Source organism: Rhinolophus ferrumequinum, chromosome 17, assembly GCF_004115265.2.
Source record: "Rhinolophus ferrumequinum isolate MPI-CBG mRhiFer1 chromosome 17, mRhiFer1_v1.p, whole genome shotgun sequence".
NCBI lineage: Eukaryota > Metazoa > Chordata > Mammalia > Chiroptera > Rhinolophidae > Rhinolophus > Rhinolophus ferrumequinum.
Genome location: NC_046300.1, coordinates 27,807,651 through 27,833,145, shown reverse-complemented (window position 1 = coordinate 27,833,145; position 25,495 = coordinate 27,807,651). Strand labels below are relative to the sequence as shown.

The window sequence follows — 25,495 nt, the reverse complement described above, 5'->3', positions numbered from 1 at the left end:
AGTGGACAATCTAAAAACCAACTCCAAGGGACATAATTAAGAACATGGAAGAATGATAAGTAAGGGTAAGGATTATAAATCATGGAGCCTAGGGTGGCCGGTTAGCTCAGCTGGGTAGAACACAGTGCTCTTAACAACAAGGTTGCCGATTCGATCCCAACTTGGGCCACTATGAGCTGCGCCCTCCACAACTAGATTGAAACAACTACTTGACTTGGAGCTGATGGGTCCTGGAAAAACACACTTGAATAAATTAAAGTTAAAAAAGAAAAATCAGGGAGCCTACTCTTTTCAGTCTAATAATTCCTGGATTATGTATCTGAGAGAATCAGGAAGTACATGAGTGGCCATGTATGTTCGAATATCAGTAACTGTAACGTCATTATACAACCACACAGCATTCACTAACCAACTCAGAATAAAGTCCTTTGTGTCCCAGTGAATTTTTTTCATTCATACATAAACTTGCATGCGGACGCACACATGCCTACCGTTTGAAGATTCTGATTCTTCAAACCAAAAGTCATAAACAGAATATAGACAGAGGTAGTTTTACAGAGGAAATATACCCCTTAAAAGAGTAAACCAAATTTATGTTAAAATAGTGCATATAAAAGTGAGGTACTTTAAACTGTAAACAAACATGCTTAACTCCAATTTTGTAATAGAAATCACACCGAAAAATGAAGGAGTGAGTTCTTTTTAGAACCCAACAAATCAAAGGCATAAACGCTCTCTCTATTATTTTAGCAATAATTTCCCAATTAAGTTTCAAAACACAAAAAGTATGATCAAATAAAACACTTCCATAAGTAACTCCTTGGAGGTCCAGACAATTTGGAGAGAAACATACCCTTGCATATTGCCTGCTTTCATAAATTCAGTGGATTTTTATTGAGATATGATTAACATATAACAATGTACTAGTTTTAGGTTTACTCAGTGTATTTATCTATGACTTTCCCAAATCATTGATAAATATGTCTACGCTGCTGTTAATTTCATATCTTTTATAAACTGATAACAGGTTTATATTTCTAAGTTTCATAATTAAACATATTTGTCATTTCCCTTTAAGTATCAATTTCTAGGTTACATTTAATTATAAATAGCAATAGTCCATAAATATTAAAGTCATTTCTTCATGTTTTCTTTGTGTATGGTATAACCACAATAATGATAAATTAATGAGTATTTGTTATATGAGCTTTTCTTCTATACCTGAAAGAAAATTATCTCATTTGGGTTTACTGTAATATTGTCAGAATTTATTTTGTGTTTGTGTTTTACCATAGTTGTTTTGAATAATTCAAGTATCAGAAATTCATATAATAAAGGAATTCATATAATAAAGGAGTGGAAGAGGGATAGAAATCATTATTTCAGGCCTGTAATCACAGAATGTAGTGCCTATAAACCTAGTATAGTGGCAGGCCAGCCTCTGGAGCCACGCACTACCTGGGTTTCATTCCTACCCGTACTACTTCTTAGCTACCCGATCTTGGGCAAATGATTTAACCACTCTGTACCTCAGTTTCTTCATCTGTAAAATGGAAAGGATAAAAATTATAGTACACCTGCCTCGTGGAGTTGTTGGTAGGATTAAAGTAATAATATATAAAATATTTAGCCCTTTGCGTCTATAACTGGGAGCTGTTATCACACAGACTAGAGAGGCAACTGAGTGAGGCAAGTTGGGTTGTACCCTGTGGGAATGCAAATTGGTGTGCATGCTGGAGCTTGGAAACTGGAGGCCCAGTGTATCCTTCAAAGACGGCAGAGGACAAAACAAATCCCTTCCCACCACTGATGTGTAGAAATGTGTGCCCAGTATATTAGTTTCCTGTGGTTGCTGTAACAAATTACCACAAATTGGTGGCTTAATATAACAGAAATGATCCTCTTACCCATCTGGAGTCCAGAAGTCTGAAATCAAGGTGTCAGCAAGGCCACATTCTCTCCAAAGTTTCTAGGGGAGAATGTGTTCAGTGCTTCCTGCAAGACTGGAGGCTGCAGCATTCTTGGCCTTCCTTAGCCTGAGGCAGCATCATTCCAATCCTCTCCCCCATCTTCACTTCACCTTCTCCTCTACGTGTCTTCTCTTCAGTCTCAAATCTCCCTGTGCCTTTCCCTTATAAGGACACTTGTCATTTGATTCAGAGCCCATCCAGAATGATCTCTTCATCTCAAGAGCCTTAATTTAATTATATTTACAAAGACCCTTTTCCCACATGAGGTAACATTTATAGGTTCTGGGAATTATCTGGACATATCTTTTGAGGGCCACTATTCAACCTAATAAAGCAGTATTTCCAATCTGAGCTTTTAAGCATAGTAGGTAATATGAATTTTTATGAGTAATCTCCCACTGTTTAAGTGTTGGCTTAGATATAAAATATAACACAGGTAATGAAAAACTGAGGAATCTTAATTTAGTTTCCTAGGTAAGCAGTCATATACAGAAAGAGGGTGTAAAAAGGTCATAGTTGACAAGAGTTAAGTCAGATACTCAGATACCCAAGTAACTGTTAAAGCTGAATGATAAATGACGACAGCTCAATTATATGTGACATCTTTATAGATATTTGAAAGCCCATCATTTTTAAGAAACATAAACACGGTTGATCCCATAGATTAAAAACATGCATATATGTCTTTATATTTGCTTGTAAAGGCACAAGGTAACTTTAGAATGATACATGCACTGCACACAGACACACACATAAAACAGTACCATGATTATCTCTGGGGAAACTTGACAATTTGGAAGACATATTACTATATATCTTTTTCCAATAATTTTATGTTTGACAATGTCAATCAATACATTACCTCTTCAAAAAAATAAATTAAAAAAAATCAATTTTTCTTTAAGTCTGTATGTCAAATATCTAACCCTTCCCCAAGGGCACAATATAATTAAACTTACATTTGTAGTTCATGGAGCCAATATAAAGATTTTGCCGCGTTGCGTCCATCATTAAAATGTGGTGTTGGAACTCCGTACAAGTTAAACCTATGGAAACTTGATGGGTTATACTTTCGGTTCTTTGCTTCTCCTATGGGAAAAAAAAAAGTGAAGACTTCGGACTTAAGCAATACAAATAACCTTATCTGGAAGGAAGCACATTATGTTCTCATTGACACTGAAAATGAGAGTGGAACAAAGAATGACACTGTAACAGTGCAGGGAACCACACAGATTTGGCGACAGATGATAGAAGCATTCTCCCATGTGAGGTGGGAGACTGGTGGGACAAGAGTTCCTTGTGTTAATACCTGGAAAGTGAGTATGGAAATGATGAAGGAGAAAGACAGGTATGAATGATGAAAAATGCAAGTCCAATTAATGTTACAAAAATCCTGCGGAGGGCCAGCCCGGTGGCTCAGGTGGTTAGAGCTCCATGCTCCTAACTCCAAAGGCTGCCGGTTCGATTCCCCCATGGGCCACTGGGCTCTCAACCACAAGGTTGCCAGTTCGATTCCTCGAGTCCCGCAGGGGATGGTGGTTTCCGCCCCCTGAAACTAAGATTGAACACGGCACCTTGAGCTGAGCTGCCGCTGAGCTCCCGGATGGCTCAGTTGGTTGGAGCGTGTCCTCTCAACCACAAGGTTGCCGGTTCGACTCCCGCAAGGGATGGTGGGCTCTGCCCACTAGATACGGCAACTGGACCTGAAGCTGTGCTGCGCCCTCCACAGCTAAGACTGAAAGGACAACAACTTGAAGCTGAACTGCACCCTCCAAAACTAAGATTGAAAGGACAACAACTTGACTTGGAAAAAAGGGCCTGGAGGTACACACTGTTCCCCAATGAAGTCCTGTTCCCCTTCCCCAATAAAAAAAAAAAAATCTTTAAAAAAAAAAAAAATCCTGCCGAATGGGGAGGAACTGCCAATGCTTTGGGATCACAGCAGCCTTTTCAGCTATGCTAAGATCCGAGAGACTGATCTTTTGTACTTGCTCTCACTGAGATTTGGTGAGATCATCAGAACATGGTAACCCTTACATTTCATTAAAATCATTTAACTCACATTAGAAACATTCAAAGGGTGATTGAGGGCTGAGAACCCAATAGGGAGGTCTTTATATGTTTAAGATTTAATAGTGTAATTTTTTTCTTTTCAAGTCATGATGTGGTATTAGTTTTCTATTTCTAGATAAGAAAGTCAGATTGAAACTAGAGATCAGCTAAAAGGTGAAGGAATAATGGAGAAAATATATTCAGCATTACTAGTAACCCAAATAATGTAAATAAAAACAACTATGTGAAATCATAATTTGTCTCTCGGTTAAGTAAAAATAAAGAAGACTGGCACATCTGAATACTGGGGAGGATGTGGGGAAATGGAAATTCTCAGACACTGTAGGTGTGAGGGCAAATTGGGGCAGCTCTTCAGGTGCACGGTTTGACTCTAAGAGAGAAAATTTCAAATGCTCAGAAATCTAGAAATGTACCCTAAGGAAATAAATCACATTCACAAGGATATATAAACAATATATTTTTGTAATACTGAAAAATACAATATTGATACATGAAAAGACAACCAAGGTATTTCATACAATGGGGGGAAGCAAATAGAAAAACATATAGTGGGGAGCAAAACACATATATACTCACATATGAATGACCAAAGAAAAACATCTATGAAAGTATCATCTATGGAAGATGGGGAACTATGAGAAATTTTCTTTGTATTTTATATATTTGAATGTAGTTTGCATTTTATAAACGAAATATCTATTACCTTAGTAATGATTAAACACATTTAAGAGTGGTTGTAGATATATATTTATTGTTATTGAATGGTGTCCTTGACATATTATTTTAAATAAAAAGTTTTAAATGTATATAGTAGGTTCCCCAAAAGCATGGAGAATATCATCACATTTAACTAAAGATAGATAGCTCAGTAGATAGGGGGTTAGCAAGATGTTCAATATATAAACTGTAGTTATATCTGGTGAATGGGATTTCAAGTTACATTTATTTCCTTCATTTTGTTCATATTTAAATTGTCCACTATTATGTAGTTTTATAATAAAAAATAAAGTACTATCATTAAGAGAAAAAAATAAAGACAATGTTTAAAAGATTGCATTCCATGACTTTTCAAGAGGCTAATGGATGTTTGTAAAAATGAGCAAACGGAGGTAATTTCAGTCATGTTATACAGTCCATTACAGCTCTTCTAAATATTTTTTTAAAAAAAATGTATACTCGTTTTCCTCCAATTGTTAAATGCATATAAGATATCTCAATATACAGGTTGTGTGTGTATACATATACGTATATATTCACTCATATGGTTCTTTTTAAAACAATTAAAAAGTATTGGATTACATTGTGCAATAGATGTTAAAATTTTTCAAAAAAAATGAAAAAAATATTTTTACAAGAGAGGAAGAGAGGACTAGAAGAAAGGGAGGGAGAGATGAGGGAAGTAGAGGGAGTGGAGATATGGAGAGCAGTCAAGGTTGTGAGAAGGAACGTGGTGACCAAGTGGGTGGAAGCAGTGGCAGGCAGAATGGGAGGGCAGAGATAATCTGAGTACTGGGATCATGTTAGAGAGCATAGGGAACCAGCAGAGACTGGTCATGAAAGAAGAGAACATCAGATTCCAGACAGTGGAGCAATGAGCATAGGGCAAGCCCCAGCTATGAGTAAAAGTTTAGGAGAAAGAGCACAGAGAGAATGTGAAGTGCGAGAGGGTGGTGGAGGAGAAAAAGTAAAGAAATAAAGAGGGAGCGAGGGAGAGCGGTGCCTTGAGCTGCAGTCAAGGGAAAGTATTGCCTCTAGCTAATGAAGATTGAGTTCATGGATCATGTACAATTCAGCAGCTTTCTCAGTACATATATCAGAGTCTAATTCTCAATCGTCTATTATTTCAAAATTTTATGTAACAGCAACACTTAAGTTGTATTTTACAGCACTATAAAAATCCCATGCCTTTTAGTTGTGCTACAGAATAACTCTAGTAATAGGCTACTATTAGTCAAGATCGCTTGATAATAACAATAGTAATAATAATAATAGTTTTTGACCCCTTATTACATTCCAGGAACTATGAAAAGCATTTTGCAAGCATTCACTTAATCCTCACAATATTATTACCCCCATTTAAGAGATCAGAATAGATGATGACAGGATAAGTAAAATATCCAAGGTCTAAAAGATAGTAGATGAACGAGCTAGGATTTGAACTTGATATATCTGATTCAAAATTTGTTCACTTGACCATTGTTCACTTGACCAATCACTATTCTTCATATAAAGCTAAGCACTTAGAATAATCCTGACATTTGAACAACAGTATTTTTTAAGCCTATAACTACTAAAACAAAATAACACTAACATTTAATCTTTCTTAGCTGTTTTTTTCATTTTAATGACATATATATTTCTACATTTTATAAAAAATGTATAAGGGTATGTGTTCTCAGCTACCAGGGTTTATGACCTTATAAAAAATACGTTATTATTTATTGATCACCTATTATATGCCAGGCACTTAACTTTATGAACGTTCTCTCTTTTATTCCTCTTTACAAATCTGACAGTCCCGTATCCTCAGGCCTATTTTACACTGGAGGACACTTACCCACATAATAATCATTGTGAGAAACAATATACAGATCGTGTCCTTCCTTTCCTTCTTTAAATACTTCTTCATAGGTTTTTGGTGGATTCACCACATCTCCAGCAGATATTTCTGAAAAAAGAATTAATGAAATCAGTTTTAAGGCATTTTTCATCTGTATCTATCTATAGCATTTAAATTGATTAGAACAAATGACAAACAAGGTAAGCTGATCACATAAGCCACACGAGCACCCAAGGAGAACACAAAGCCTATATAAATGAAGATATATCAAGAAAGACAGGACATAGTCCAGGTGTCACTATTCTAAGGACCCTCATTTGACCTGGCTCACTCCATAGAATTATGAAGAATATCAGAACTCTTAATCAGTTAACCATTTAGGTTGTCCTGAGCCATACTCCAAGCCCGGTTAAATTCCTGATTCTGAAAAATCTCTAGACAATTCTGATTTTAGTTTGCTCCAAACTTCTCAAGATGATCTAAGCAAATCTGAATCACAAGTCAGTTTCAGAAACCCTGATGTCCTGTGGAATAGCCTTGGTGCAAATTTTGGCAGCTGTAGACTGAAACTGTTTTGATCTGAATATCCATCTTCAAAGTAACCAAAAGTGCCAGGAAAATCAGTGGAATCAGGAAGAAGTTCTTCTTCCTACTGGTCCCAAACCTAGAGCTATAACATGTTTGTTTAACAGCTGTTTTTTCAGGACTCGTAGCCCCCAGTTTTGTATACAGTGAGCTATTGTTTTTACTGTTTTACATAATGATTTTTAAATATAATTCCATTTATAATTTCACACTTTTTTTCCACCTAACATGTTTTCTTCCTTTTGGACTTTCTGCCAAGAATTAAGGTCTGTAAACAGGATACCAGAAGATGGTCCTACTCAAAATAATCCTGTAAAGCAGTACTTCTTTTTAGTATATAAACCAATATACCTATTAATATACAGACACACATTTTGGAACATTCTTTCTATTATATATTTAAGTAAAGTATACCTAGGCAGTATTTTCCTTCTTAAATGAACTAATCCTAGAAGCAATTATGATATAATTATTATAATGTTGTAATGCCATGTCTACATAAATACATTTATTAATCCCATTAAAAATAAAAAAATATTTTATCTGTTCTAAAATACATTTTTCCATGTTTGAAATTTTAACTTTAGATCTGATAAAATAAAATACAATTGCAGATTTTGCATTCCAAGAGAGAGACAGATACAATTTATCTCCAGGATGGATGTTACTATGTTAAGAAAAATAATCTAATGGACTTTTGGTGAAAAAAAGATAAAGTTCCTGGAGCAAAGCCTTAATAATGGGTGCAGAAAGACATAGAAAACCGAATTCCTCTCCAGGATAAACAAAGACGGAATTTGAGGTCTCACGTAAAACCCGGGAGATGGAGCAGAGACCTGAAAAGGAAAGTAGGAGACAATGATAAAGGTGTAAAGTAAAGCACCCTACAGCATGGAAGGAGGCTGGGTTTCAGAAGAAACAATGGCCTGTAACCAATTCAATCATACGTTGTTTGTTGAAAGATGTGCTCCATTCCCTCTCAAAATGAGAGTGCAAGTCTGCTCTATACACTGCCTATGTCTGTTTAATATTCGGGTGGACACAGGGTCTGCATGAATGGAGGGCGGTGTGCAGCATTTACCAAACTTATTTGTTCTGAGGTCTATTTTACGAAACAGTTTCATAACGAGTTAAAAGTTACGAACACATCAGAAGCATTGGTGGAAATAAAACCCACCAACAAATGTCCAGGGAGAATGGATTGTGGCCTCCACAGCTGGCCCCAGTGTCAACGTTCCTGAGTCTTTCCAGTCTTCATATCATCTCTATTATGTTCACAGAATCTCCAAAACCTGAATTTTTACTGCCTGGAACACACAAACTCCAAGGATTCTGGGTCTAAAAGTAACATTTTTGCTATGATCCCATCCTTCATTCTGCAGCTGTCATTGGCACCACCACCAAACACCATACCAACAGGACATTTAATCCTATTTTCCAAGAAAACTTATTTTACCACCCCTCCCCACTCCTTATTTTTTCTACTACCTCTGATGACTCTTCTCCCAAATGTTGTACTGAGTACATCCAAGCCTTTAGGTAATCCTGGTGTTTGATCATGAGATGTTCCTAATGGTGCTCGTTGATTGCTATAATATATTGATTCCTTTTTATCTTTAATTTTCTGTTGAAATGCTGTGATAGGCTGTGGGTTTATTAATACCTTTGCCTAAAGAAATCATACAAAGCACAGATATAAGACCAAAAAAAGTAAACATCTGAAAGCTGAAACTCTAATCAATAGCTGGAAAGAAGAAAATATAATTGTAGAAAAACATTGGCTTTGCTCATCTTCATATGAACTGTAAGAATTGGGACTATGAAGCTTAAACCAGCCTACACGTGACCTTTCAAAGAGGTTAAAGGGTTTCAAAACGGCTAAAAGGTATATGAGAGGAGCTCCCAGGTTATTGACTCCAATATTTCAGAAAAGTGGGAATAACAAGTGCAAGAACCACATGATTTCCACAAGTTTTCTTCTGAACCTAGACTGTTCACTCAATGAACAGCAGGTAACACTCAGGCCCGCCTGCACTCAGTGTATATACCTAAGCACTCTGTAGTGCCCACGAACAATAATCACCCAGCATTTGTGGTTGGCTCTGTTCCCTAACAAATCCTGACAGCATTTCTCCTTACCGTCAGCAAATGGAGTGAATTTGGCTTTTATTATGTGAGGGGAAAACATCTAGTTTGTGGCTTAAAACATTAATTTCCCTACACTCTTTTGGCTGCCACTTCTTGGATTTATTTTTTTTCACGGCTCAAGATTAAAGGGTGGGGGCTGGCCAGTTAGCTCAGTTGGTTAGAGTGTGGCGCTAATAGTTAACACCACGGTTGCCGGTTCAATCCCCGCATGGGCCACTGAGAGCTGCGCCCTCCTTAAAAATAATAATAATCATAATAAAGAAAATGTTGTTTAAAAAGATTAAGGGTGGGAAGGAGATTGAAACTAATGGTTTCACTAATATCTCATTTGTGCATTTTCACATTGGTAAGTTTGTAATGTACAAGGAAAAAAAACAAAAGAAGTTACCGGTATTGAAGTTTTAGATTTTATTCCATGTGTCCAATAAGGTGCAATTTGAGGATCATTTGCTCTGCCATAAAATACTCTTTCAGCTCCCGGAGGTGGATATCTGAAGTTGAAAAATTTTTTGGCCGCAGGTGGAGTAATTAACTACAAAGAGTGAGACAAGAACGTGGAATTATTAAGTAAAGATTTTAAAATATTAGGACTGATCTAAGCCAATCAATGAACACCCTTCACTGCATGAGTGTAGTAAGCACATGGGGACTTACAGCTCCAAATAATGAAACCTCCTGAAATTTAGGGTTTTTTTAAATGGAAATAAACAATGTATTTTAAAAGTTATACATACTGAGAAAACACGCAGGAAGTACCCAGGTTAGAAAGCATACCATAAATGACAATTTCCTGTTGAAATAAATGGTGTAGTGATTTTATAGAGCTGAAAATTGTAGATCTGGAATTTTCAGATCCTTGGACAAAATCAATAGAAGACCTCCAAATTGTAAAGAATCCAAATCCACATCCAATGTATTAAATTTATACAACTCATAAGGCATGCTGAGCGTTTTCTATCTTCTAATGTTCATATGCAAGGCAAAAACACAAATGCACATAAACACAAATGCATATTGAAAATGCTCACCCTGGGAAGTTTTTCAGTCAAGCAGGTTGCAACTCTGTATCCGACTGGAATAACTTTCCCTGCCTATGGGTGGAAAAAAGCACAAATTGATCATTGTCAGGTAGAGAGGGAGCATTTTAAAGAAAATACTTTATTTCAAATTTGGCCTAAGCTCCTAATGCCACAAAGTTACTTTCAACTACTTTAACACAATTAAGGGAAAAAGTAAGAAGAAATTGCAAATCTAAAAAATCTTGATACATAATATAAATATTAAGTACTAAGTATAGTATATACTAAGTACACGTTTTCACAATGCTCCCATTGTAATCCAATTACAGGACCTCTGTGACAAGCTGAGGGATGCAACTTTCAGAAATAATCTTGTCATAGTTCACAGGTTAATTATTGGTTGTCCTATCAGTACAATGGGAATATGGCTGCATTCAAGATAAATTCAAGCTAAAATGTTAACCATCTACATTATTACTGGCATTATTACTGCGAGGAAACTTTCACTTGTTATTTATTCAATCATTCATGTATTTATATCAGTATGGGCTCAGGGATTTCTATTTTATTCAATGCTCCAAGTATAACAGTTTAGACCCCTGGGAGCCCCTTCAAGCTTGTTTCTATGTCTCTTTGACATATCTGCATTATTCTTTGAGAATTTCCTTTTTGGTTCTCAAAGGTGTTCCAAGTTCATATTGTACTGCACTAGTCTTAGTCAAACATTGCTCCAAAGAGTGCTTATTCCTTTTAATAGAGAATGGTATTTAGTAATCAAGACCTGTGTTTTGGGCTTCTCATTGCTACTAGATAAATATTGTTCCTGGTTCTTCTTAGAAGACAAGAGTTAGTTACATGCCCCCACACTGGCATCTACAAGGTCAGACAATTAGGTTCGTGAACTCATCCTAGAAAAAGTGCTACATACCGCATTGCTGAATATCACTACGGTCACCTTCAAAGTACTCCCCTTGGGAAGCTGTGCACCGATGCCAGCGCCTAGTCCACCCTTCAAAGCAATTTTGGAACTCTTTTTCTGGTATGGCCATCAGAGCTGTCGTCAGATTACCCTTGATGTCCTGAATGTCATCCAAATGTCTTCCTTTCAGTATTTCCTTTATCTTCGGGTAAAGAAAGAAGTCATTGGGGGCCAGATCAGGTGAGTAGGAAGGGTATTCCAAAAGAGTTATTTGTTTACTGGCTAAAAACTCCCTCACAGACAGTGCCGTGTGAGCCGATGCATTGTTGTGATGCAAGAGCCATGAAATGTTGGTGCAAAGTTCAGGTCGTCTAACTTTTTAATGCAGCCTTTTCAGCATTTCCAAATAGTAAACTTGGTTAGCTGTCCAGTTGGTACAAATTCATAATGAACAATCCCACTGATATCAAAAAAGGTTAGCAACATCATTGCAAAAAATTCCCGAACTTAATTGTCAGACCTCATATACCAATTCTAAAATGTTCTGTTTGTTTAGTTAAGTGTGTGTAGATACATATATATGGATTTTGACATAGATTCTGACATGGTAATGGTAGAGGGAGAGGTAAGGGTAGAACTAGAGATAGAAATAAATTAATACTGGGAGTTTCCACCAATACCTTCAATTATAATCCAACATGACAGGATTCCTTCTACCCTTCTCCTATTTGTAACTTCTTTCTCTATCACTGAGAAACCTGACTTCTAAATATATGTACTTATCTGCTCAGGCCCTCCATATGTAACCCAATTCCCACTGCACTGACCACTTCCTTGAGCAGTTCCTAATCATACCAGTGCCACTTCATGTGGCCACCTCCTCATCAGCCCCCAATATTAGAGCTTTCAGTAACCAAGTACTTCTCTCACTTCTCACACAACTGGTTCTCAGGATTCAAGTCGACTTACAGCACCATTTTTAGCTGCTGAAGTCCCACCCACCCACAATCATGCCACTTTCTAATCTCCAAACTCAGTGTGAGCCAACAACAATGGCCCCATCTCTCCCAGTGGCCTTTGGCCAAGATCTCTGTGTTTTACACATAGATATCCCTAATTCTGAATATCTTAGAGACAAAGTTAGGTGTGATATCATCATTTTCTTTCTGCCCAGGAGGCCCTGAACCCATTATACAAATGAAACCATTTACTTTTCAGAATTCTGCAGAGATTGGCAAATTCAAAGTAAAATCTTGCACCTTTTTTTTTTTTCAATATCAGGGCTTGCATAACTAACAAGTGCTCATAAGACTTGAAAATGAGTGACCTCTTTTCCTCTACCTATTCCCCAAATCGCTATCAGGTTCTCTTAGTGTAGAACAGGAAAAATAATAATAATAAGGCATTGCTTTGCATGACTTTTACCATATTATAAAATCATTTGTTTATTGGTCTCAAGTCTCTAGACTCTAAGTTCCTTGAAAGCAAATACTGTTATCATTTTTCATCTTTGTAGCCCCAGTGCTTAACATACTGTCTAGTCATTGCAGACAACATAATTTTTTGTAACCCATCTTTGAACCTTTCCTTCCTTCTTCCTCTTTGTACTTCAACACTCAATACCATTTACCAACTTTCTTTGTAAGGTTCAGTTGTCTGAATAACCCAGCATTTCTGCCACAGCCAGTGCATTAATGGTGATCAAGGGACAGTCTTAGGATGTCTTGAAGAAATGACCATTAAAGAGACTCTAACCTCCACCAAGGTGCTTTACTCTCCATCAGAGTGCTTTCCAAGAGCCAAGAACCCTTTCCAAGGCTATACCAGGCTTTCACACACAAAGAATATCTTCTACCACAATCGTTTTTGTTCTTGAACAACACTCCAAAAATCTCTCCTCAGGCCACGATTTCTTGGAAACTTCTCCTGAATACAGGTCCTTGCTGCTATACTAATCAATGACTGTTTTACTAGGACTTGTAAATCCATCAAAGCCGACCTTCACTTGCAGCTCAGTACCAACTTTGGGCAGTAATTTCAAACAATAGAATGAGTATCCTTACAGTAAGATATGTCTGCTCCCTTTCTCCTAACACTGAAAAGGCCTCTCATTGAGATGAGCTCCCCAATTCTATGAATGTACCCTGAGGCAAAGCAATTGCCCACATGAATTGATTTTAGCAGGCTCTTCACAACAGGAATTTCCATCTGACTCTCCTCACAGTCATGCTTGAAACTGGACTTTGACCCCATCCAAACACACTTCCTCCTCTGAGATTGAATGAACTCAAGGGCATCAAATACTTTACTATCCCATCCCTTGGTCAGGATGTTGGAGAATCTCCTGTCCTTCCCCTTTCAGCTATGTGAGTTCTATCAAGCCTACAAGTAGTAGGTAATACACATAATCTATAAACTGTTACAAGCATGAAGAAAATTGAAAAGATGGAAGGCTTACCAATTCTTTTCAGATGCTACTAGGTTGATGCAAAAGTAATTGTAATTTATGCAATTATTTTTAACCTTTGAAATAGCACTTTTGCACCAATCTAATAGTATTACCCTAATACCAAACTCAGAGGAAGATAGCACAAAAAGGAAAACTACTGCCTGTTCTTACATGGGATCATAAATGTAAAACTCTTAGTAAAAATACTGGCAATTCATATTATAATAACGTATCACAACCACATAGGGCTTAGCCAAAAAATATGAAAGTGGTTCGCTATTAGAAAATTAACCATTTTAATCTGGAAAATATATATTTCAAAAATGGAAAAACTTTTCATAGCTCACGGTCTATTCCTGATTTTTAAACATTACTAGCAAACTGGGAATGGTCACAGGTGTCCTTAACTTGATATATCAGAAATTTTCATCAAAAATAATACTTAATACCGTGTTTCCCCAAAAATAAGATGTAGCCAGACAATCAGCTCTAATGCATCTTTTGGAGCAAAATTAATATAAGACCTGGTATTATATTATGTTACATTATATTATATTATATTATATTATATTATATTATTCTGTTCTATTCTACCCGGTCTTATATTATAGTAAAGGAAAACCAGGTCTTATATTAATTTTTGCTCCAAAAGACGCATTAGAGCTGATTGTCCAGCTAGGTCTTATTTTCGGGGAAACACGGTAGTGAAGCATTGGACTCATTCCCGTTAAAGTCAGAAAAGTGACCTTACTTTCAATATCATATTACTGATCATAGGCAACGCAAGTAGAAAATAGAAATAGGTATACACACTAAAGAGGGAAAGACAAAAGTGTAATATAATTATCTACCTAGAAAATACAAAAGAAATAATGATAAGCAATTAAGACTATTAAAAGTTTAGCAAAGTGCTCAGATACAAGAATAAGAAAAACAATGAAAACGAACATCTAGAGCAATTTTCAATCTCATTATCGATCAAATAAATGTGAATTAAAACAATGCCTAACATATCATCAATTTTTAAAATTTAGTGGCATAATCTTTCAGGAAGGGATTTGGCAATAGGAACTAGAAAAAGATCCATCCTTTGGCTTCGTCTGAAACTCTATCCTAAGGAAACATTCCAAGACATATAGATGTTCATAGACTATTTTTATAGAAAAACCTGAAAAAAATCTAATGCCCAGAAATAGAGGGAATGAGTTAATTGAAAAATTATATGTTGGCTTAAAGAAATATTGGTTTTTATCATTAAAAGATCTTTTGAAGTCTCTGTAATAACACTGAATGCTTATTAAATGAGTGAAAATCAAGACAAATTTTTATGGTTGATGTAACAGCTACATAAAAATGCATTTGGAGAAAAGTGTTATGAGAAGTGTAGTATAGTCAGGAATTCAGACTCGAGTCAGGAGTTGTGACTGCAATTCCTGGGGCTACCACTTCCTAGCTGTATCCAAATTATCTAGCTTGCCTCAGTTTCCTCACCTGTAAAATGGAATTCAGTAACAGTAGCTGACTCATGTTGTAAGAGCAAATGAGGTAATACCTGCAAAGCTCCATAAATAGTTACATTGATATAGTAAGTTGCCACTAGATGTTAATGTGAATTCAGCATAGTGCTAGTAGGCATTGTGTTAGGATAAGATTATGGGTATTTTCTAAATTTTCTATAATGTTATTATTTTTGTTTTATAGTAAAAATAGATTTTTTTAATATAAGAATTATTTTAAAGAGCCTTATTTCCAGTCAAGGCTAATCTCTCTTCTTGCCTATGATCCTAATTCCACCCCCTCCTGCTTACCTAGGATCTGGTTCCACCCATTATTATTACCACTGTGGTATGTCAAACTCCTCTACTGATTCACTAAATAAATGATTCCTAAATGAAATCTTTACTCCTCCTTTTTATTCACTGTCACACTTCTTAAGGAAAAAAATAAAATTCCCAGTAGCTTTCCCCAATTCTAATTTCCCATTTGTTTTTCAGTATATCGGAATCTGAATTCTCCCATTCTAACAATGTTGCTAATTTTCTTACTGTTCAAAGCTAATTAATCTTTTTCCTATTTATCCTATCAGAGATGTTTTAACACTGCTAGTCACTTTCTCCTTGACTCGGTTCTCTGTGCTATTACATTTAACAGGGGGATATAAGAGGTAGGAGGAAGCAGAGGTTTTAGAATTGTCTGGGCTGGAAACCAGAAGCTGTTCTCTGCTTGTGTGTGAGTTCAGGTCTGACGTCATAGACTGCATAATCCATCCAGAAAGGAGAAGCAGGTGTGGTTGAGTGAGAAGAGTGGCTGGAAAAATCCAATAAGGGAACAAGAAAGCAAAGTGGGTCAAAGACAAAAGAACATCCTGAGTCTTAAAAGGAACAAAAAAGTCTGTAGATGCAGACAAAATTCTGCAGAATCCCTGTAACTGTTTCAGCTGAATTGTATTCTCAAATCTCAGTGTATGGAATCTCTTATTCCCAGAATACCTTAAAGATGCTTCCTTTATATTCCTCAATACTATTATCTTGGACTCTTTCTTCTCTGACTGTTCTGTCTCCCATTTAATCATCTAGTCTTCCTTCCATTTATCAAATATATGTATTTACTGAATGACCCTATATGCCAGGCATTGCGATATGCCATGAAGCTACATGATAAATAAGATAAAATCCTTGTCCTCAAGAACTCACTTAGTTGACATTTCTTTCTCTGACTATCTCATAAACGTGTTACCTAAGGTTCTTGCCTAGACCTCGCCTCTCATCCCCACCTATGGTTCCAACTGTCTCACATTACCAACTATCTCCTTGGCTTCTTCATCTGGTATCCTGTAGATATCTCAAACTCAGGATGGCCAACACTATTTGCAACCAAAATGAAAGTGATCATTAGATCATTCCCTTTCACTATATAGGTTCACAGCTGGATGGCAATTCGTAACAACATCATCTCCTCAAAAGCTCTCAAAATTGCATTCTCTTCTCTATTCTTTCCAACTCTACATTAATTTCAGGTTGTCATTACTCTGGAAAAGCCTTTTTTCCCTATCACCCAACATCTCCCCCTTCCGGTCCATCATTACTACTGATATCAGAATTATATTTCTAAAAGGAAATTTTATTTCTCTTTCCTTATTAAGATCCATCATTGCTTCTGTATTCTTGTTTTACCCCGGCATTCTGGACTTTTGGGTTTATTCCACAGGTTTCTTCTTCATCTTCATCTCTTAACACTATGCTGCTAAACAGAATTGCTTATATTTCCGAAACACAAGCAGCTTTGGTCATGCTCTACGCCTTTGATTAAGATGCCCTAAACTGTTTTCCATCTGACAAGTACTGACACCTTTCAGTAAGGTGAGATTAGCTCAAATGTTACCTGCTCTCTAAAGCTTTTCCCATTGCCTTCAGACAGAGCTAAAGGGATCATGTGCTTTTCCCTTTATATTGTCCTGTGCCCAACACAATAGCCACAAATCTTTGCTGAAAGAATAAATAACTCACAGAATAAACAATGAATGTAAAAATAAACAGGAATATTAGGATACAAGATGTAGCTCCGTGAGAGGATTGAGAAAATACAAATTGAGGAATGAAATGAAGGTCAAAGGAGAAAACGAGGAAAAATCAAGAAGAACCACTGGTGTACACAGAAAACAAAGCTGACATCTAGGAAGGGAGGCAGAGAATCAGAGGAGATCAGACAAAGTAACAGCTGGAAAGAGTCATGAGATAAGCTGTATCAGAATCCCAATGAAATCTCTGCAATTTGACCCCACACATCCAAACAGTCTTATCAGTTTATCATCTATATAAAGATATATACGGTAGCTCCTAGGGAAAGTACTAGAAAAAAACTTACACTTGGCCAGCAAGGCATTCGATCAAAAAATTTCCCAGAGTATATGGGTCTGATGTGATCTGGAGGTTCCAGTCCTGGCTCAATGTTTTCAGCCTCCTTTTTCTCTTCAGGTTGTTGGGCAAACTCGCACTCAGGGTCTATCACCAAGCCCATTTTGGGTTCTCCATTCTTCATTTCATCTGGCTCCTCTGGTTGGGGTAGCCCAACGTCCACCTCCACAGGAGGCTTCATCTCTGCACTGGGCTTCATCACCACACAGGTCGACTCTTTTTCCAGTTCCTGCCTAAGTTCCACACCCAGAACCGGCTGTTTCCCCACGGAAGCCCCTAACCCTTCAGGGGCACCAGCCACAGGACTTCTCCTGCTCCCTAGAGCCTGTGGACTTTCATACACCATGCCCAAGGGAGGCCGCATTATCCTTCCAGAAGAACACCCTGCTGGAAGACACTCATTTTCTAAACCCACTCTTCCTGGAAGCATACCCAGAGAAGGTTTTGTTTCCTGTGAGGAAGATACCATGTTGACTCCTAAATTACTCCTCTCCATAGGGTTCCTAGAAATATTCTGTCTTTTGAATCGCATTTCCAGCCCTTTGGTTAATGGAGATTTTGTTTGTGGTGATGCCATCCTCTCCTCATGGTTATTACTAACCAAGAGGCTCTCCCTCCATGGGAAATCTTCTTTTCCTAATCCCACTCTGAGCCCCAACTCTGGGGGAGATTTTGGTCCCATGAAGACTCTCCTCTCTCCTAAGTCATCCTTTCCTTCATGGGTGAATCCGACCTCCATGCTCAGGGGAGAATTTCTCTCAGACACCCTCATTCCTCCAAAGGCGCTCATCTCTAAGGGGAAAGCTGTACCTGGCTGGAGGGAAGTCCCCAATTTCTTGGGGGGCTCCAACCCTTTGGGGGATACCTCTCTCACGAAAGAGCACATCTCCACTCTGCACTGCTTCCAGCCTACCACTTAACACCTAGCGGAGTTCTCACAGGGAAAGGAGGTGGAGGTCTGTTTACCCGGTTACCTGGGAAACAGGGGCGGGGCTTGGAGGGCAATTCTTTCTCGGGCGGATCCCCATCCAACTCTCTCCTTTTCTCCTGGCTCGGTTTCTCTCTCTCTCATCCTTACTCTCTCCCTCTTCGTCTTTCCTTCCCTTCTTTAGTCTCTTACTCTTAGTCTCTTACTCTTTTACCCCGTTCTTTACTAGATTTGGGGGGCAAGAAAACTTAAAGGAAATGGTCTTGGACACTAGAGCATATGCTTACCAGAGAAGGTTTTGTTTCCTGTGAGGATGATACCCTGTTGACTCCTAAATTACTGCTCTCTATAAAAGGTCCTAGAAATAGTCTATCTTTTGTATTTCATTTCCAGATTAAAGATCTTTATCTTTCAAGACTTCCTCCTGGCCATTGGTCTATTAATTTTACCGGTGATCAGGGAGTAAGTAACCCTCTTTCTGGTGGGGACCACTAATTTTAGGTCCTTCCTTGTACATGTACACTGCATTTAATTCTTTTAGCACTAAAGAACTACTTTAAATTCTGTAAAGTTATGTTTGTCAGCTGCAGTATAGAAATATCTTAAAGTCTTTGAGAACACTTACACTTTAATAACTAGGCTTTAAACAGCATTTAAAGGAAATATACCAGAGTTTGAGATATGTTACACAATAGTGCATATTGAATTTTTAAAATATTGTGGCAAACTCAAACTTTGTTTTCAAGTATGGGATTTTCTTCAAATTGGGGTTACACTGTCGGATTTTAATGAAAGTGTATTTGGTGAATGTTTGTCATGTTATACACATGTTGGGGATATAGAAAATCTAGCTTAGAATTTGAATGGAATTTACAGGATTCCAGTCTTTGTAAGAACTCTACGAAACATTTGTAAAATTAAAAAAAAATTTAAGTGATTAGGGAATACTATTAATATTTAACATTTGTAAAAACTGTGTACTGTAATTTTCTAGATAGTTAATACAGACACTAATCCCTGTAAGCACTTTAAATGATTTGATAATGTGTACATCAAGGTATTATTTGTATAAGTGTTCATTCAGTTCTTTTGTTTTACAAATATCTATTGAGTCTCTACTTTGTGTCAGTGCTAGGGATACAATGGAATATAAGCCAATCCCTATTTCACAGAATTTATATTCTACTAGGGATAGATAACCATCAAGTAAATCAATAAATAAGATCATTTCACATACTGATAACTGTTATCAAGAAAATAGAAAGCTTTGATGTGGAAAGAACCTACTTTAGAATCGATGGGCTTAGAAGTCAACTGAAGTCAGTCTGGCAATTGGTGGGTAACATTTGAGCTGAGGCTGGAATGGTGCCCTGCAGAGATCTTTTAAATGACTAACTCAAGTTTCCACAGCCTTTTTCTCACTGCCTTGCCACCATGTCTACAATTCTGTATGTTAGAATTACCTTTTGGATTTCTCCAGACAGTCTAAGTTAAAAGTGAATGTTACCATTCATTACCACCTATGCAAAAACTTATTCTTCAACTACACAATGGAGGAAAGATACCGTTGAAGAGAAAGTAGAAGACAAGGGGTACTGCGGGCGATTGAGAGAGATGCCAGGAATTTGTAAGTGGGTGTCTAGAGATTTCAGGGCAAAGGCAGCACTAAGGGCAGTGTTCAAATGTTGATGACTTTACTTAGGGCCCATCCATTTTGTAGCTTCTTTAACAAATTCTATCAATTAGTAGGATCCCACATTTGACACTAAAATATGTATGCAATTATGAGTCCTCCTCAGTTATCTGGGGTTAGCAAAAAAAAATAAAATGGTATATTGAGAGTGGCAACATAAAAGCAAAGCTTTACTGTGGCATTTTAATCTCTCCCAAATTATCACTGGATCTCAGAAGTGCTAGCCACCGGAGTAGCACTCTCCCACACAAACATTATGACTAAACTGTAAAATATTATGGAATGTATTATTGAAGGAGGTGAATTAAAAGACAAAATTGGTAGAAAGAAATGAATGAAGAAGCAATATCCTGGAACAATGAAATTGATGAAATGGGGAGTTCCTAGCAATTTGTAAATGTCAGCATCCATGTGTTATTTGTAAGGTCTTCTTAAATCAAATGTTCACCATTCAAAATGTAATTAAGTTCACAAATATTTTGGGGGTCTCTATTTTATCAATCAGAGGTACCCCATGAGGAATTGAAATGATGAAAAAATTACGATCCTGGCCCTTAAGAACTTTAAAATCCTAACAGACATAAAAGCCTGAGGATAAAAGTTGAGGCACTCTTTAACTGTAAAATAAGGCAGATATTGGAACCATTATAGAAGTAAAACAAAGTATCATGAAAGCAATAAAAATTAAAAAAAGATAACTAAAACCTGTAGAAGTATCCTCAACTGCTGTCCAGACAAGTTGGCATCCTGGCCAAGGTAGGACCTTCAGTGATGGGTGGTAATCGTGTTCTAGGCAGAAAGAACAGTGCTCAAAAGATGCCAAGATAAGAACACACAGGAAACATTCTAGGAACAAAGAGTAGACTGGTATGAGTAGGGCCAGTTTGCAGATAGGTAGGCTATAGAAATAGAATGAAAGTGGGCTGGGTCTAAAGTTGAAGAATTTTGGACTCTATTTAGCAAGTAATGAGATACCACTGAACATTTTTGAGTGTGACTTACTCAAGTGTAAAGAAAGGATTGAAAAGGCAAGCATGTACATTAATTCCAGTTTATATAAATACTACCATGGCCCAGGTATTGGGGTTAGAGCTTAGATTTGGGGAGTAGAAAAATTTTGGTGATAGAAAGGACAATGGTTTATGAGAGGAAAGAAGGAAGGGTTGAAGATGATTCTGCTCTTTCAAGCCCGGGTGATTGGAAGGCTGTTAATACCAGCCATCAAGCAGAAGCAGGTTTGTGCTGGTACAGGACTGGTTACGGACGGACTGTTGACATGCCAAAACTGATGTGACATATCCTGTTTCCTGATTCTTCCCAGAATTGTCCAAGAGGTGTCACCATGACTAACATGCCCTATTGGAACAATTCCTTGGAGATAAAGTGCCACAGATACCATTTACATTATGACACATTATGCTCTTCTGGTTAATAACTAGGGAGTCATCTGAAAGACTGGCTGTTCAAGGGTGCAAATCATCTTCATTGTATAATGCTGACTGATCATCCACAGGATATCTGACCCCAAGTACACATCGTAAACAATCAATATTGATGTCCTCACAACAGAGCTACAAATGGTAAACTACATACTGAAAAGTAGCCATTATCCTGAGGGAAAATCAATTTAACATTCTACCAAATTACAACATTTATTTTGTCTCAGATGCCTGGCTAAATACTGTCTATTGCGTGAGATGTAACCAAAGCAGCCTGTCTTAGGTAGATTTGCAGTGGAGGGTAATTGGTTTTGAATTGTCTTTCACTGGAATTGTGCTTAAGAACTCAGGTTCTGGGGCCAGCCAGCAGGTTAGAATGCAGTTTCATCACCAACTCCGCGGTTATTTTGGACAAGTTACACAATCTCTGTGCCGCAAACTATTTAACTGTAAAACAGGCACGCCTCATTCATTAATTCCACAAACATGCCTTTAGACTCCTGGCTGCCAGGCACTGTACTAGACAGACAGCAATGAGGACCCCTTCAGGTAACTCCTGCAAAGCATTTAGCAAGATAACTCATGAAGGGAAACTGAATAAAGCTCGCTATTATTTTAGGATTTGCCCCTCCCCACCAAAAACAGTCAACTCTTAATAAAAGCAAGTTATTAACATGGCCCTACGTAAAGGCAACTTTTAGGATTGGGAGGGTCTTAACTTCCTCCCTGGAGTAAATACCACTTACTGTCTTTATCGACTTCCCCATCCCCAGGGACATACCGGTGGGTCCCCCAAAAAAGCCCCCCAGCGGGGTGGCCAGGACTGGGAAGTTGCGCGGTAGGATAAAGAAGACTGTGAGCTAATAGTCACAGAGGGAACTTCGTCTCTGCAAGAAGACTGAGCACAACAAACCCAGGTTCTCCCCGGGTTCCCGAAAACCAGGCAGTAATAGAGATGCTCCCCTTCCCCGCCGCTGGGAACCCAAAACCGCGGCCCCGATAACAATGGCGCCAGCGAGGGCGGGGTCCCGCGAGCCTGGGGGGAGGGAGGCAGTGGAATTGGGGAGGTCACATGACACACCCCGCCCCGCCCCGGTACCAGCTGAGATTGGCAGGGCTTTGAGAGGGGGCGGGGGAGCGGATGGAGCGGTCGGACCGGCGGCTACCGGAAGTGACGAAGGGGCGTAGTTCCCTACGTGAAGAGACGTGGCGGCGAGGCGGACGCCGGGCGGCGGAAGTGGCTCTCGCGCTGGGACTTAATGTGTTTGTGTTTTGGTTTGCGAAGAAGCCGGCGGCCAGCCTGAGGGGAGGAGGCAGAAGAGGGAGGAAGAGGAAGAATTAGTAGGAACTCGAGCGCCGGCAACCGGGGAGGAGGGGAAAGAAAAGAGGAAGGCGGAGCGGAAAGAGGCGGAGACGGAGCCCGACGGGGGCGGCACCACGGCACGAGCCCCGCACCGTCCAGTCTGAGGGGAGCGGCACGAGAAAGAGAGGCGCAGCCACCAAAGCCACAGCTTCAGCCTTTTGTCGGGCTACGCCTGGGACCTGCTGCCAGGAAGCTTCAGCCCCGCAGCTCCGCGTGCTGCAGTCTCAGGTAACTAAACCGCCCCTCCGTCTGCCTGCAGCGCTCCGGGACCCCTGGTTATCCGCGGTCCCCAGTCTGTCCGGCACTGAGTCCCTCGCCCCTTTTACCTCACGTGCGCCAGTGCCCGGAATCAGAGAGCTGTCGAACCCGGCGTCTCGTCCTGCCTGCCCCGGTGACTCATCCTTCTAGAGGCTCTGGAGACCAGGATTTGGGGACTAGCTAAGGGAGCGACGGGTGTCACCCTCTTCCCTTCTCAAGATGGCGCCGTGAAAGAGTACTGGAGGCCGCCGTTCCGTCTGGCCCCTGTCCTGCAGTCTTCGGAGAGGGGGATGTCCCGGCCAAAGCCAGGTCAGATTCAAGGGAGGAGCACGGGAAAGGTGGGCAAGTCGCCTGGCGGGTCCCGCTTGTTTGGGCGAGCTAGAGTTTGCTGTCAGTTATTCAGGTTCTCTCCCAGGCCGGGGCCTAGAGCAGGTGTGAATTTGGGGAGCTCCGCCTACCTTCGACTTCCAAAGACGGGTAATGGAGAGAGGAGGAGGCGGCTCGTCAAGATAGGCTGTCTAGAGACTCTTGTCTCATCTAAGGAGGGTGGTGAACCGCAGCTTGAAAGAATTCAACAGCTAGGCCGCTGAACAAGCTCAATAGGTAGAGGCCATAAAACCTGCTCTGCTGTTCTCTTCCCTGGAAGTTGGTTACCACCGAGACTTTTAGACTTTTTAAGCGGTGAACGTCATAATTCACATATTTGGTTTTTGTCTTCTGTTTAAATGGAGTCGAAGTGTTGACTCAGTTGCCTTTCATTTAACTAGTAGGGAAAAATCACGTGTATACCACTGTGATAATTCAGGACAGCTCAGAAACTTTATTTTTAATGTAAAATGGGGATAATAATGTGAGCTCATAGGGTTGCTGTAAGTAAAACTCATAGACTAGTGCTTGGCACAAAATAAGGCCCAGTAAATGTTAGCTGCTGTAAGTAATACAATTTTGATCAAAGAGCACAGAAGCACATTACCTGTACAATACTACTTATTGCCAAAAGATTAAAATGCATTTTATACAAAATCTTTGTTTTGCAAAAAGATTCAGTGGTGAATACAATGATTGTACATAATTTTTAACCTTAATGTTATGTTGTGTATTTATAATTAAATTTAGTTATTTCCTGTTTGAGAGCTTATGGTAAACCATAATCCAATAGCTTTGAACCTTAGAAGGCAAAGCTAAATCATAGTCTCTTTTTAGTGGGGGGAATCAGTGTTTTTCCTGAAATTTTGGAAGTGCCATGAAAATTTGGAGCATATTGTCCTTGATGAATAATTTAATTTGCTGTTTTGTAGGTAATCTGACAATTGGGAAGTGTTTCAATTGTGTATAATATCTGAAGGTGTGTGGGTCCATTTTTCAGTCAACATGGCATTCTGTTGATATTTGGTCATTATTTCAGCAAAGGGCCTCTTTGCCAATTTTCAATATCTATTATGTGTTAGTCACTGTATATACATACATCCTCTCATTTAATTCTCACAGCAGCTGTGTAAGTTAGGTACTCTGGAAATGGAGAGTTGGAAATGAAAGAGCTTGCTCTGGCAGAAATTGGTGTAACCAGCTAAAATAGACCCCAAATCTGGTATTTTTTTAAAAGGGGTGGGATGGCAGATGTGCTAGAGAACAGTATAAGAGAACCCATCACCTAGCTTCAATTTTTTATGGCCAATCTTGTTTTATTTACATCTGCGTTATTTGAAGGCAGTTCAGACATATTTCATCTGTAAATATTTCTGTATTTTTAAAAAGTAAGCATTCTTCAAAGCTTCTGTTATGTAAGGCAGAAATGATTTTATTATCTCGAATGCAAGGTCTCTGATATGTTTATTGTCAGGAGAGGTTCTTATGTAAACTCATTTCATGGGGAAGGCAGTTTGCTTAGGAGGTACCTAAATGAAAAATAATTGATTTTAGGGAGGGAATCATCAGATTTAATATTGTTAGTGAGCACATGATCAGATTTTGATTAAAGATGGGAGAAAACTTAGGATTGCTATGCCAGTAAATTGGAAAAGAGTTCTTTAAATGTTTGCTAATTCCTTTGAGACTGAAAGTTAGCATTATTAGATGATAAGAGAAGACATAACGTTGCCATTCTGGCTAGTTTTTTTCTAAATGCATTTAATAGAAAATAATCATATTTAATTGATAGCCCAAAAGCTACAGAAAAG

General features: G+C 38.6%; 2 protein-coding genes across 4 annotated transcripts in view; one reads left to right on the top strand and one right to left on the bottom strand.

Annotated features, from left to right (window-relative positions):
- Positions 1 to 23,462, bottom strand: part of EFHB (EF-hand domain family member B) — a 42,550-nt gene extending 19,088 nt beyond the window's left edge. Inside the window, exons 1-7 of one of the 2 annotated variants that reach the window (XM_033132297.1) lie at positions 23,387 to 23,462; positions 17,588 to 21,104; positions 10,365 to 10,427; positions 9,725 to 9,868; positions 8,677 to 8,857; positions 6,601 to 6,711; positions 2,930 to 3,059 (exon numbers count right to left, since the gene is read on the bottom strand). In XM_033132297.1, the coding sequence (XP_032988188.1) occupies positions 2,930 to 3,059; positions 6,601 to 6,711; positions 8,677 to 8,857; positions 9,725 to 9,868; positions 10,365 to 10,427; positions 17,588 to 18,523 (1,565 nt within the window). In that variant the 5' untranslated portion in view covers positions 18,524 to 21,104; positions 23,387 to 23,462. Of the gene's footprint in view, positions 1 to 2,929; positions 3,060 to 6,600; positions 6,712 to 8,676; positions 8,858 to 9,724; positions 9,869 to 10,364; positions 10,428 to 17,587; positions 21,105 to 23,386 lie in introns of those variants that run through there. The other variant, XM_033132298.1, reaches the window with a different exon arrangement.
- RAB5A (RAB5A, member RAS oncogene family) overlaps positions 22,902 to 25,495 on the top strand; it is a 29,774-nt gene continuing 27,180 nt past the window's right edge. Inside the window, exon 1 of one of the 2 annotated variants that reach the window (XM_033132301.1) lies at positions 22,902 to 23,288. The gene's annotated coding sequence lies outside the window, so the exon portion shown is untranslated. Of the gene's footprint in view, positions 23,289 to 23,495; positions 23,628 to 25,495 lie in introns of those variants that run through there. The other variant, XM_033132302.1, reaches the window with a different exon arrangement.